We start from the raw sequence: 11,044 nt of genomic DNA, 5'->3' as shown, positions 1-11,044 counted from the left end.
ATCTTTCGTTTGTTCAAAAGCCCCTTTAGTTTCTGTTTTTACTTAGTCCATCCCATTTGCGTTCTTTTGTTTTGAGACCTGTCCTAGTTGTTATGTTACCACAACTCCAAAGCTGTGGCAGCCGCATGTTTTGAGTGCGGTAGGCTGTGGTGGGCTTTGGGGACCTCGCAGCTGGGGGATGTCAAGGCAGGTCCTCCCGACAGCCGTCACCAGTTGGGGTGACACCAGATGTGTCAGCAGTCCCTTCCCAGGTGGAGCCAGGGTCTTCATAAAACTTTCTTCTTGTGTTTTCCAGGTCTACAACTCGAACAAGGACAACCAAAGCGAAGGCAGTAAGTATTTCTTTCCAAGCCAGACCCCTGAGAAGGTGGCTGTGCTGTGTGGTGTGCGGACTGGGGGGGGTCAGCAGGAGAGGCTGACCTGCCGGCGGTGGGGGCACCAGGCTGTGCTGTGCCCCCCTGAGACAGGGGTGTGGGGTGACAGGGCAGTGTGGGGACCGCAGGGTGGCCCCGGGGAGGAGCTGGGTCTGCCACCCGGCAGGGAACTGCTGCAGAAACTTGGTGGTGGGACCTGGGGCCATGGAGAGCAGTGCCAAGCCGTTCCCCTGGCACTTTGGGGTGCGTCCCCTCCTGCCTGCTCTGCGCCCTCATGTCCCCGGGCAGCAACAGCGGTGCGGGGGGTGCTGGCGTGCCTCAGGACCGCTCCTTTCACTTACTGCAGCCAACGAGTGCAGACGGTGTCCTGGACCAACCAGCTCTCCTTTCTGAACCAGAATGTGGAGGATGAACAGGCCTCTTCCAAAGGGGAACGGGAGCAAAAATATAAAGAGTGTGGAGGTCCCATCTAATCAGGATTGTCAACAACAGCGCCTAAAAAAACTGTTTTTATTGTAGTTTGGGCAATCAAAGACTTGAGTCAAGAAAGCACTTGTTTTTCTTGTTAGAGGAGCAGTTGCACCTGGTCCTGGCTCTTATGTCCTGTGTTTGAAAACCCTTAATTGAGCCATTTCCCAGTAGGTTTGAATTGCTGTAATTGCAATACTCAAAACTCTGATCCCTTCCCTCCTTCCCCCAAAGTCATCGGTCACACGGGAACCCAGCCTGGGTTGACGGTTAGTAAGTAGTTCATTTTTATGCTGCCTCAGACAGGGCATTTTTGTCTTGAGTAGAAGCATTTTTCTCATAATAATAGGTATAATTTGCAGATAATGTTCCTCGCACCCATTTTCAGTCCTTGCACAGAACAGTCTCTTCCTCCACTGCTCTGTCCGATGTGGCTTCTCCCTTCCTTGTTGGTCCTCCATGTTGTCAGCCGCATGTCCATCTCATCCCGTACGCATTCCACCGGGCTTTGTGCCACCCCGATGATCCTCGCAGAGTTAAATGCTATGCCTCATGCCGGTGAAGGACATTATGGCTCATGCCCCAGCTGGATGGGAAGCCTGCGTAGAACAGCTCCATCTTTTCTCCATTTTACAGAGGGGCAAAATGAGTTTTTCGAGGCAGAAACAGCAGGGCTTGCTCAGCTCTGTCCTTGCCTGGCCATCAGCTGTCACTGCTCTGTGTTCCCTGCACACAGCCTCTGGCTCTGCCAGGACAGTACGTGGTGATTTGGCTCAAGGAACATGTTAAAATCACCATTTTCTAAACTTTGTTGAGGGCTGATGCAAAAGCAAAGAAAACATTAGGGATGGGGGTGGGAGGAATGATTGGTGAAGCAATTGGTGAAGTAATTACCGCTTCTGAAAGAAGCGCTTGTCAAACTGTGACCTTCCCATGTTACGTGCTGTCAGCCAGCTATTCTCCTGGGGCTGTGACTTACGCTGGAGTCATCCTGCAAAGTAACAGCGGCTCTTTTAGAGATGGTAAGAGCTTGAGTCAAGTGTGTCCGTGACTTTCCCAGGGTTATTTGGATTGTATGATCCCGGTCTTCAGCTGCCAGGCTTGCAGTGGATCCCAGGTCGGGGCTCCTTAAATGCCCCTTTAGGGTTTCCTCGGGGCAGGGCTGGGTGATGGTGCACCTCTTGGGCTCTTCTCTGCCCGGCAGCTTCTGCGCCCGGAGCCCCCGCTCCTGCCCGTGGTTCGTTGTGCACAGCCCCATGGAGGGCCCGCGCTGGCAGAGGCACGGGCAGCACCACACTGGCCTGCAGGCATCTAAAGAGGTTATTTTCATGGGCTTAACGTGAAAGGGGTGTAGGTGTCGGAGGGGAATGTGTCACTCCATGGGGTGCTGGGCTGTCGGGGGGATGCTGGGCCGGCCCCCAGATGGATCCCCAGCTGCGTGCCTGCACTGGGGCTGTGGGACACCGGTGGCTTTGAGGAGAAAGCTGGTTTGTCCCTGGGCTGGGGGCAGCTCCCGTGTCGGTTCTCAGCCCGGCCCTGGGCTGCCTGTGCCGCTTTGGGAAGTTGTTTGTTTGTAGTGCTGGCGGTGACTGCAGCCCCTGTGTCCGTCGTGCCTCTCCGAAACAGCTCAGCGTTTGGCAAAGTGTAGTGAGACTTTGACAAAGACACCAAATGCCAAGTTTCTCCCTGCACGTCTTCGCCAGATGAGTACGAAGCTGGGGTTTAATCAGCTGAGGAGGTTTTGGCAAAGTTTCTTATCTTTTAGTACCTCTGCCATTTTGATGGTGCGCCTTAAAAATGAGAACAGTCCCTTTTCTGCTCTGTAGACCCTCCGCCCCCCACTTCGGGGAGTGCGTAGGGACCCTCGGCTGAAGGCTGCTTCTGTAGCAGCGCTCCCCAACCGTCTGGTGGCAATTATCGTCACATGCGCCTCTGACTGGGGCTGCCGCTGGTATGTTCAAACATCTGACTCTGCTTTAGCCCTCATTAAAACCATGTCTGTAGTGAACTGCTTGCCTCACCAGCTACACTTAAAAATTGATTGGGAGACTGGCTTTTTGCCACGCAGCCCTTGATGCGGGAGTTTCCTATATGGACTCGAAAGGAGTGCAGTGATTGAGTGGAGTCCGGATGCAATTCATGACCCTGAAAACCTGTATACCTCTGCTTCCTCCTGCACTTACGTTACTCTGAAGGAGACTCACAGTGCAGTAGTGAGGTCTGCTTTTTGGCCACTATCTAATTTTAACAGAGCTTTTGGGTTTTACATCCTGCTGTGTGGCCAGATGGCCATCGGCCTACGGGGTGATTTGTCTTAATCTTCTTTGGGAGCTGGGAGGAAGCAGTGCCGGGCGGTGGGGGCGAGGGGGTGTCAGTGAACCGCGAGAGCCAGATGAATTTGGATGCACTGGTTTGCAAAGCAGGAGGACTTGCCCTGCTCTGTGGAAACAAATCCTCCAGGACATTTGTGCTTATTGCATGGAAAATCACAGAAGAACTCCTTTCCCTTCCCCTCTCCACCATTTCCCCCTCATTTTTCCGCTCGGTTCCCTGTTAGTTCAGGACCCCGTCAAAAGCTGTCTTTATTTTCTTAAGCTCTTCATAGACCTCGAATCCCTTGACTGCCCCGTCTGCTGGTGCGCTTGGCTGGGTGGCCTGGCCCTCCCCAGCAGTCTTCATTTCCCAATCTTGGCAGCTCACTGGTACTTTGAGATGTGAAGTAAGACTTGAAAACTCATTTCTTTCTGGTCTCTGCTTCGTGGTTTCTCCCTTCTTCTGGGGCTCTTAATTCCATAAAGTCTTTGAAAGAATTTGTGGCAGTAATCACTGTGGCACTTCATTGCACGGCACAGGCGCGTGTGGTGGGGTTTGCAGGAGCGCTTGCTTTGACCTTGCGCTGCTGCGACCGATGCGTGCACAGCTGGAGTTAGCGAGGTTGCCTGAGGCTGAATGGAGCTGATTCGGTCTTCTTACCCCCTTCCCGATGCCCTGATATGCCATATCAGCATAAAGTAAAGGAATTAATGGATTAAATAGAAATAATCTGCCAGGCAAAAATAGAACGGGATGAGACCAGCTCAGCAGCACGAAAAATATGATGCTACATGAAGGTCAGGTAAGTGTGTGTGTGCAACAGCTGTAATACAAGCGATGGGTATCACCTTTGCTGATGTGAAATATTTCTCTGCCAGATTACAGCATGAATACTGCATCTCAGTTGTGCATTGGAATGCTGCTCTTGTATGAAGGGCCGGCGACATGGATCCTGCCCTGGAGCTGTTTCACATCTTTCCCGGGGGAAGGAGAGCCTCGAGGGAGGGGGAACAGCAGGAGGCAGGGCTGTAGGCTTTGCACCTGCAGTGGGTTTGAATGCATGGACAGAGGAGAATACCGCCTCTGGTACCAGAAGAGTTTGTAAATCCACTCCCTGTGATGGCCGAGAGGCTGCCGTAAGCGTACGGGATGGGGATTAGGGGCTCCTGTCGTAGAGAGCGGAGAGGCGTGTTGGCCATGCGTTTCTGTGGCGGCCCCGAGAGTTTGCTCTTCCCCTCCGCCTTCCCTCGCCCAGCTCACGCAGGAGGCAGCTCCACGCCGTGTCAGTCCATCTGAGCGTGGCCAGTGGGTCCTGTCCCTCCCGTACACACGTTCCTGCCTCTGCCTTGCTGCAGCAGCAGCTCTTGTTGAGGTCAGCAGCTGAAGACTTGGGTCTGGTGGGGTTTTTGACAGAGCAGGCTTTTTTATTACTTTTTTTTTCTTTTGTAGTTAATCTCGGTGAGCCCTCTCACTGCACTAGTCCTGCTGCGAGGGCATGGGGGAGAGCAGGAAGGGGGACGGGACCCCAGACCCCACGTCTCCTCCGGGCAAGCTCCTGCCCCCAGCCCGGGGCGCCCGCCGGCTGCCTCCCCCCCTCTCCCCGCTCCCTCCCCTGCGGCTGCTGTCAGACAGGAGCCAAGGGGGGTCCAACTGCTCAACCAAAGCTCGGGGCTGCGGGGGGCTGCGCGGGGACGGCGGACGGAGTGAGCGTGAGGAGCAGAACGGCAGTAGATATAAATGTGACTTTGGTCGGTGCTGTTGCTGAACTGCATCGTTGGGTGAAGGAATGAGATAAAGAGAGGCTGCTTCTGCTGCTGAGGAAATCAAGCTTTTACAATGCTTGTTAAAAGTCAAATTTAAGGATGAATAGAGGCGCTTTGGATATTTAATCAGATATTATTTCTGGATAAAACTACTGCAAATAAATCCCTGACCTTTCCTGATGCGGAGCTCAGCAACAAGTGGACGAGCTTATTCAGTTGCTTGGGAGGATTCTGTGTGGTCACTTCCATCCAGAAGGACTGCTTGGTTTCTGCCTCCGCTATCGCCCAGCGCTGCCGAAAGCTGTGGTCCCAACCTCTTGCTGAGCAGTGGGGTGCTGGGCTCTGCCTCGTAGGTGCCTTCTGCTCACATTCAAACACGTGAGGGACCGAGGGACTGCTGCTGGTTTGTGGAATGGGTCGGCAGTTGGAGTGTGGGGCAGAGAGCCTGGAACGGCGAACCGTGTTGGCTGGAGAGCAGTGTGCAGGGGCACCGAAAGATCACGGTCACGGCCAGGGCTAGGCCAAGGCATGGGGCATACAGCAGAGCTGGGGAGGGACTTTTTACAAGGGTATGTAGTGATAGGACGAGGGGGAATGGCTTCAAACTGGAAGAGGGGAGATTGAGATGAGATATCAGGAAGAAAATTTTCCCTGTGTGGGTGGTGATCCCCTGGGGCAGGTTGCCCCGAGAAGCTGTGGCTGCCCCATCCCTGGAGGTGTTCAAGGCCAGGTTGGACGGGGCTTGGAGCAACCTGGGCTGGGGGGAGGTGTCCCTGCCCAGGGCAGGGGGTGGCACTGGATGGGCTTCAAGGTCCCTTCCAACCCAGACCATTCTGTGATTCCACGAACAAGTCCTGCTGTACCCAGTCTGCCTGCACAAAAGGGTTTCTGCACGGTGGTTTCCCGCTTCTCAGGTACCCCTGTGCTTGTGTGTATTGGTGATCGGGGGTATGGTGGGCTGTGCCCCAGTGGTCGATGGTGCATTGGTTTGATGGTGTGTCCGTGCTTGGGGAGCAGTTGGGAGCAGCGCTGGAGAGCCTTCCCGCTGCAAAGCGCCCCGGAGCTTCTGCGTGTTCACACATCCTATGGCAGAGGCATCCTGCAACTTGTGTGCTTACGTTGGCTCAGCACTTCAGTGTGCTTGCCCAGAAAAATATAATAGACCTGATTTACTGTTTCACTGTTTCAGGTTCTTGTGCCATTCATCACACAAGAAACACCCCCAGCAGCGAACGCAAAACAAGTGATTAGCGAGGGACGGCACCATGCAAGCCATGGGCGGCCGGGGAGCTGGCAGCTGGTGGAGCAGCAGTGAACCTGTGTTTAAATAAATTATGTGAACGGGGGGAATGCAAAGGAGTAAAATTGCACGTGCCTTGTCGTGAGGACACTGGCAGCCCTGGGCTGTGCTCTCGATAAAGTACAGGTTTTTGTCTCTTGCAACAGGGCATTCCCTCAAGTCTGTGCAGACATAAAGTCATCTGCTTTTAAGCCAATGCTATGCCTTTGCTACCTTCTGGAGTTCAGCATCTTAAACGGTGCAGCTGTATGGAGCTGCGCTGTGTGATCCTGGAGCATCCCTCTTACCAGGAGCGGCTGAGAGCCCCGGGGCTGTTCAGCCTGGAGAAGGGAAGGCTGAGAGGGGATTGCATCAATGCTGATCAATATCTAAAGGGTGGGTGGCAAGAGGTTGGGGCCAGACGCTTTCCAGTGGTGCCCAGTGACAGGACAAGAGGGAACGGGCACAAACGTGACCATCGGCAGTTCCATCTCCACCTGAGGAGGGACCTCTCTGCTGTGAGGGCGGCAGAGCAGTGGCAGAGGCTGCCCAGAGAGGTGGGGGAGTCTCCCCCTCTGGAGCCATCCCAAACCCGCCTGGACGCCGTCCTGTGCCACTGCTGGAGGTGCCCCTGCTCTGGCGGGAGGTGGGATGGGGGAGCTCCAGAGGGCCCTTCCCACCCCCACCAGTCTGGGATTCGGTGATCCTCTGTCAGGTGCAGTCGGGATGATCCCGCACCTTGTGCGTGGCAGCGGGGAGTGGAGCGGAGCGGGTTGTGGTTCTACCGCAGTCCCTGGTGATGCTCCTCCTTTCTGCTGGGTCCACCCTGCCGTGGGGGCAGCGGCATCGCCGGCAGCTCGAGGGCCAGCCGGGGCAAAAGGTTCTTGCTGGAGGTGGCAGGAGGGGAGAGGAGAGGGGGACGATTGTGTGCCCTCCCTCCCGCAGCCCCAGCCCAGGGTGCTCATCCCAGCCCTGGAGCCCGGGGGGGACTTCGCACACCCCTCTCTGTGGGACTTCTGCCATATGAAGGGTTTCCCAAACTTTTATATAGAAGGGAATTAATTTTCCTTAACAAATAGCTGTCTGCAGGCAGTGTTTTCCACCCGGGGCTGGAAAGCTGACTAAGGGATACATGCTTCCAGCAGGTAGTTGGGTCTGTGTATTAGTAATTCCTTGAAATTAAATGTGAAGACCTGCAACGGCATGAGTTAATTGAGTTCTGCATTCCGTTAACACAAATGTTTTAGATCTTACTCTTGGGCAGAGTCAGCTGCCTTCAGGACATCCTAATTTGCACCAAATAAATATTTCATTTGTGCTAATAAAAGAAGGGGCTGTTCTTGAACTGTGCGCATCTGCATAGAGTGAGGGTGAATGGGATGTAACGTGTAGCGTTCATGAGACAATATTGTTTAGCTCGGCTTTTGCATCGCCGGGGGCGCGGAGTGTCTGCCTCAAGTGTGGCGCAGGCAGGGCACAGGCAGGGCGCAGGCATCGGTGGGGGCCGGGACTGGCGCTGGCTGGCTCCCCTGGGACAGGTCCCCTCCTGCTGGGCACAGGAGATGCTTCAGACAGAGATTTTACCCCAAATTTGTTCCCATCTCCCAGTCCCTATTGCTCTTCCTCTGCCACATGTCATTAGCTCTCTCCTCTTTGTGTTATGTTTTTACCTCCACACTTTCACCTTTGTTTTGACTTTTTTACTCCATTTTCATTCACCGTTGCTGCTCACAGTTATCTCCTGCTTCTCTCTTCCGCTTGTTTCTTTGCCGGTTCTCCTTTTACCGTAACTTTTGAATGCTCTCGGCTGTTGTCGTGGACAAGCTGTCATATGGCTTGTCCTTGAAAAAACCTGCATCTGCCCAAAGCCACCTCAAAAGCCCCAAGAAGAGATCCGAGGCAGCGAAGGGCCCCACCGCGCTGCCCCGGCGCAGCCTGGGAGGTCAGTCCCGACCCCAGCCACGCAGGTGGTCCCCAGCGAGGGGTGATGGAGATGGCCTGGAGGTGAAGGCATCTCTCCAGCACACTGATGGCTTGGTTAGCTGGGCGGAGAGCTGAAAGGATTTGCAGGAATTACCAGGGGCTCATCAGCAAGCTGCTTCGTGTGCTGTTCTCAAGGGTTTGTTGTGTCAAAAATGAATAAGATTCACGTTTTTTCCAAGCAACCTTGTGTCAGCTTCCCAGACAAAGGTCTCTTCAGGTTATCTCCCCTTCAACCTAAATTAATATTTTGACCAACTGCAGACGTAAATCTCTGGCGGAGCCCGGGGCTCTGCTGCTGGGCAGGCGTGGGAGGTGCCGGTTCAGAGGGGTGCGGAGGCTGAAGTGATGGATTAGCGTTCTGCGCTTGCCCGGGTTACACCTGGTGTGAGCTACTGCGCTCGTGCCTTTCCTCCGTGAACACCTAATTTATCTCCTCCTCCTCCCTCCCCGCCTCGTTCGAGCAGCGGTACAGTGTTGCTGTGAATGTCAGCGAGGAGTGCGGGATGAGCGTTGTGCTCGGTGTGACGCCGTCCCTCTGCTGAGTGTTTATCGCTTCTCTCTTCTCTTCCCTTTCAGCTGCCCAGTTGGATAATATCGGCTTCAGCATTATCAAGAAGTGCATACATGCTGTCGAAACAAGAGGTAGCGCAGTTCACCAGATGGTCTTGTTTTTGGGGACGGCCTTGCAGCTGTTTGTAGCGGAGCGATTGCCTACCTGCTCTTTTCGTGAACGCAAGTGATTCATTAACCCGCGGAGACCCACATCAGAGGAACCCCGTAAAACACTCAGACAGACGCCTTTGCTGAGACGGGCGCTTGCCCCGTGGCCGGGGTTGGCGGGGGCTCCGCAAGCCTCAGGGCAGAGTTAGGAAATAACGCACTGGACGTGCAAGGCAGGGGAAGGGACCGGAGGTGGGGACTTCACTTGAGCATCCCTTCGTGCGGTACCACTGCAAACCACCTCCTCTCCTGTGGGGTAACAGATCTGGGTGTCAATCCTTCCCCTAATCTCTTGGGAAGGCTATTTATATACAGACGGGCTGGCTCGTTAGCGTCTGAGCCCCCGCACAGGGAAACAGGGGTCTGGTTCTTACGTCCTTTCTGAGCGCGCTGCTACCTGCACGTGGTAAGAAAGAGGCCTCCCAGGAAACTTTGGGCTGAGGAGGACTCTGAGCTGGCAGTATTTCTGCCCATGTTCTGTCACTGGGGTCTTCTTCCTGCCCATAGGCAACATCATATGTTGTGGGCTATTCAAATGTGACTTTTTCCCCTGTAATACCGGCAGCAGTGCAGAAACTGCAGCTGAGAGCAAAGGAGCACCTGGGAGCTACCGGGCTTCCGCAGCGTCCCGCAGGAGGGGGAACACCCAGAGATTTTCATGCTAAATACAGCTCCCTGTAACATCCAGGTCACAGGTTAAAAGTCATATGGGAGCAAATAAATTAAGAAAAGAAAGAAACAGATGGGTAGATGAGACCAAACAAGTCAAGCGCAGTTCTGGGGGAAGTTTGGAGAGCTCTGGCCGGGGCGGTGTGGGACACCCGACCTGCGGTGCTTCGGTGGGAAGGGGCTTGTGTCACCGTCTCCTTTGGCTGCTCTCTGCCCTAGCACGTTGTTTGGTTCTCGTTGTTCCCTGTATGAAGAACATGCACAAGTCCCAGACCTCAACCTTGAACAACTTGGCACAGGAAAATTTTCCAAAACTGCCCTTGTGTTGTGTGGGGAGCGCAGATCCGTCATGGTGCAGCCGTACTCCCTCGCTGGAGTGGCGTGGTGCAAAGATGTCCTCGGATCTTTTATTACTGAGCTAGTTGGGGGGTCATATTTATAATCAATGCATGAAAGCCCTGACATTAAAATCAAATTTACCCTCTTCTGTAATTTTGTATGGAGTGAGAGGGTTTAATTATTTTTGCTATTAGAGAAGCCAAAGAAATGAAAGAAATGTCAGTAGCTCTTTTGACATTCTCCTAATAAGCTCTTTGTTTTTCCTAGGGATCAATGAGCAAGGGCTCTACCGAATCGTTGGAGTAAACTCTAGAGTTCAAAAGCTGTTGAGTATATTAATGGGTAAGTATCTCGTATTTTGTTAAAGGCAAGTAGATTGTGCTGCTTTGAAGTCTCGCCAGCCGAGAACGGAGGCTCTTGTCGGGGTACCTAATCGTGGTGACTGTGCTCTTAGGGCCACATGCTGTTAGAGGCCGGGAGGTCCCGGGGCACCACTGGCAGGTTGCTAAGGTAGGACTCATGGAGGACATATTGCTTTAAAAGGTCTTCTGGTGCAGTCACTGGTGTCCTGCTCACATGCGCTGTGAATTTTGGCAGCCTTCCCAAATGCAAACTAAAATCTTCAAAGAAATAGCTGAAAGCTTTGGTTTTTAATCTCCTACCTGCCACGTTGTTCCCAGAATACTTTTTAATTATTTTCTCTTGTGTGTTGCATGCTGCCTGTGGCTCTTCTGACTTTCCCCTTGGACCGTCTTGTGCCTGTTTTAACATGGTCTTGCCCCGACCTTTCAAGCATGTGTTCCCCTCCTGCCTGAGGCACCGGGTCCTGCCGTTCTGGGTGCTCGGGAGGAGAGGAGGTGTCGGGTCACGCCGCGGCAGAGCTTGCTGTTGACATGGTGGGGCTCCTTTGAGCACTGCCACCCTGCAGCTGCCCAGCAGCCCTGGGAAAGCCCTCCCCACCTCTGGGATGGTATGATGGCAGGAGAGAGGCTGTGGTGGTCACTACAAGCGCCTTTGTGTTCTGAACCGGCATTCCCTCGTCTGAGGACTGGAACGCGTAGGAGCAAACAGGTCTTGCGAGTGTCAGTGAGCTGGTAGTTGTTCCTGCTGCAGGTCGGGGACCACTACGGCTGACT

The 11,044-nt window shown here is 54.0% G+C and overlaps 1 protein-coding gene across 1 annotated transcript in view; it reads left to right on the top strand.

The window, feature by feature from the left end:
• The window catches only part of ARHGAP26 (Rho GTPase activating protein 26), a 137,113-nt gene that overhangs the window by 42,280 nt on the left and 83,789 nt on the right, over positions 1-11,044 (top strand). Inside the window, exons 11-13 of the mRNA XM_009890595.1 lie at positions 296-332; positions 8,757-8,822; positions 10,176-10,250. Coding sequence (XP_009888897.1) covers positions 296-332; positions 8,757-8,822; positions 10,176-10,250 — 178 coding nt within the window. The remainder of the gene's footprint in view (positions 1-295; positions 333-8,756; positions 8,823-10,175; positions 10,251-11,044) is intronic.

The sequence above is a fragment of the Charadrius vociferus genome, unplaced genomic scaffold, assembly GCF_000708025.1.
Source record: "Charadrius vociferus isolate BGI_N301 unplaced genomic scaffold, ASM70802v2 scaffold370, whole genome shotgun sequence".
Taxonomy (NCBI): Eukaryota; Metazoa; Chordata; class Aves; order Charadriiformes; family Charadriidae; genus Charadrius; species Charadrius vociferus.
Note: the sequence above shows the minus strand (reverse complement) of the source record. Positions and strands in the feature narration are given on the sequence as shown.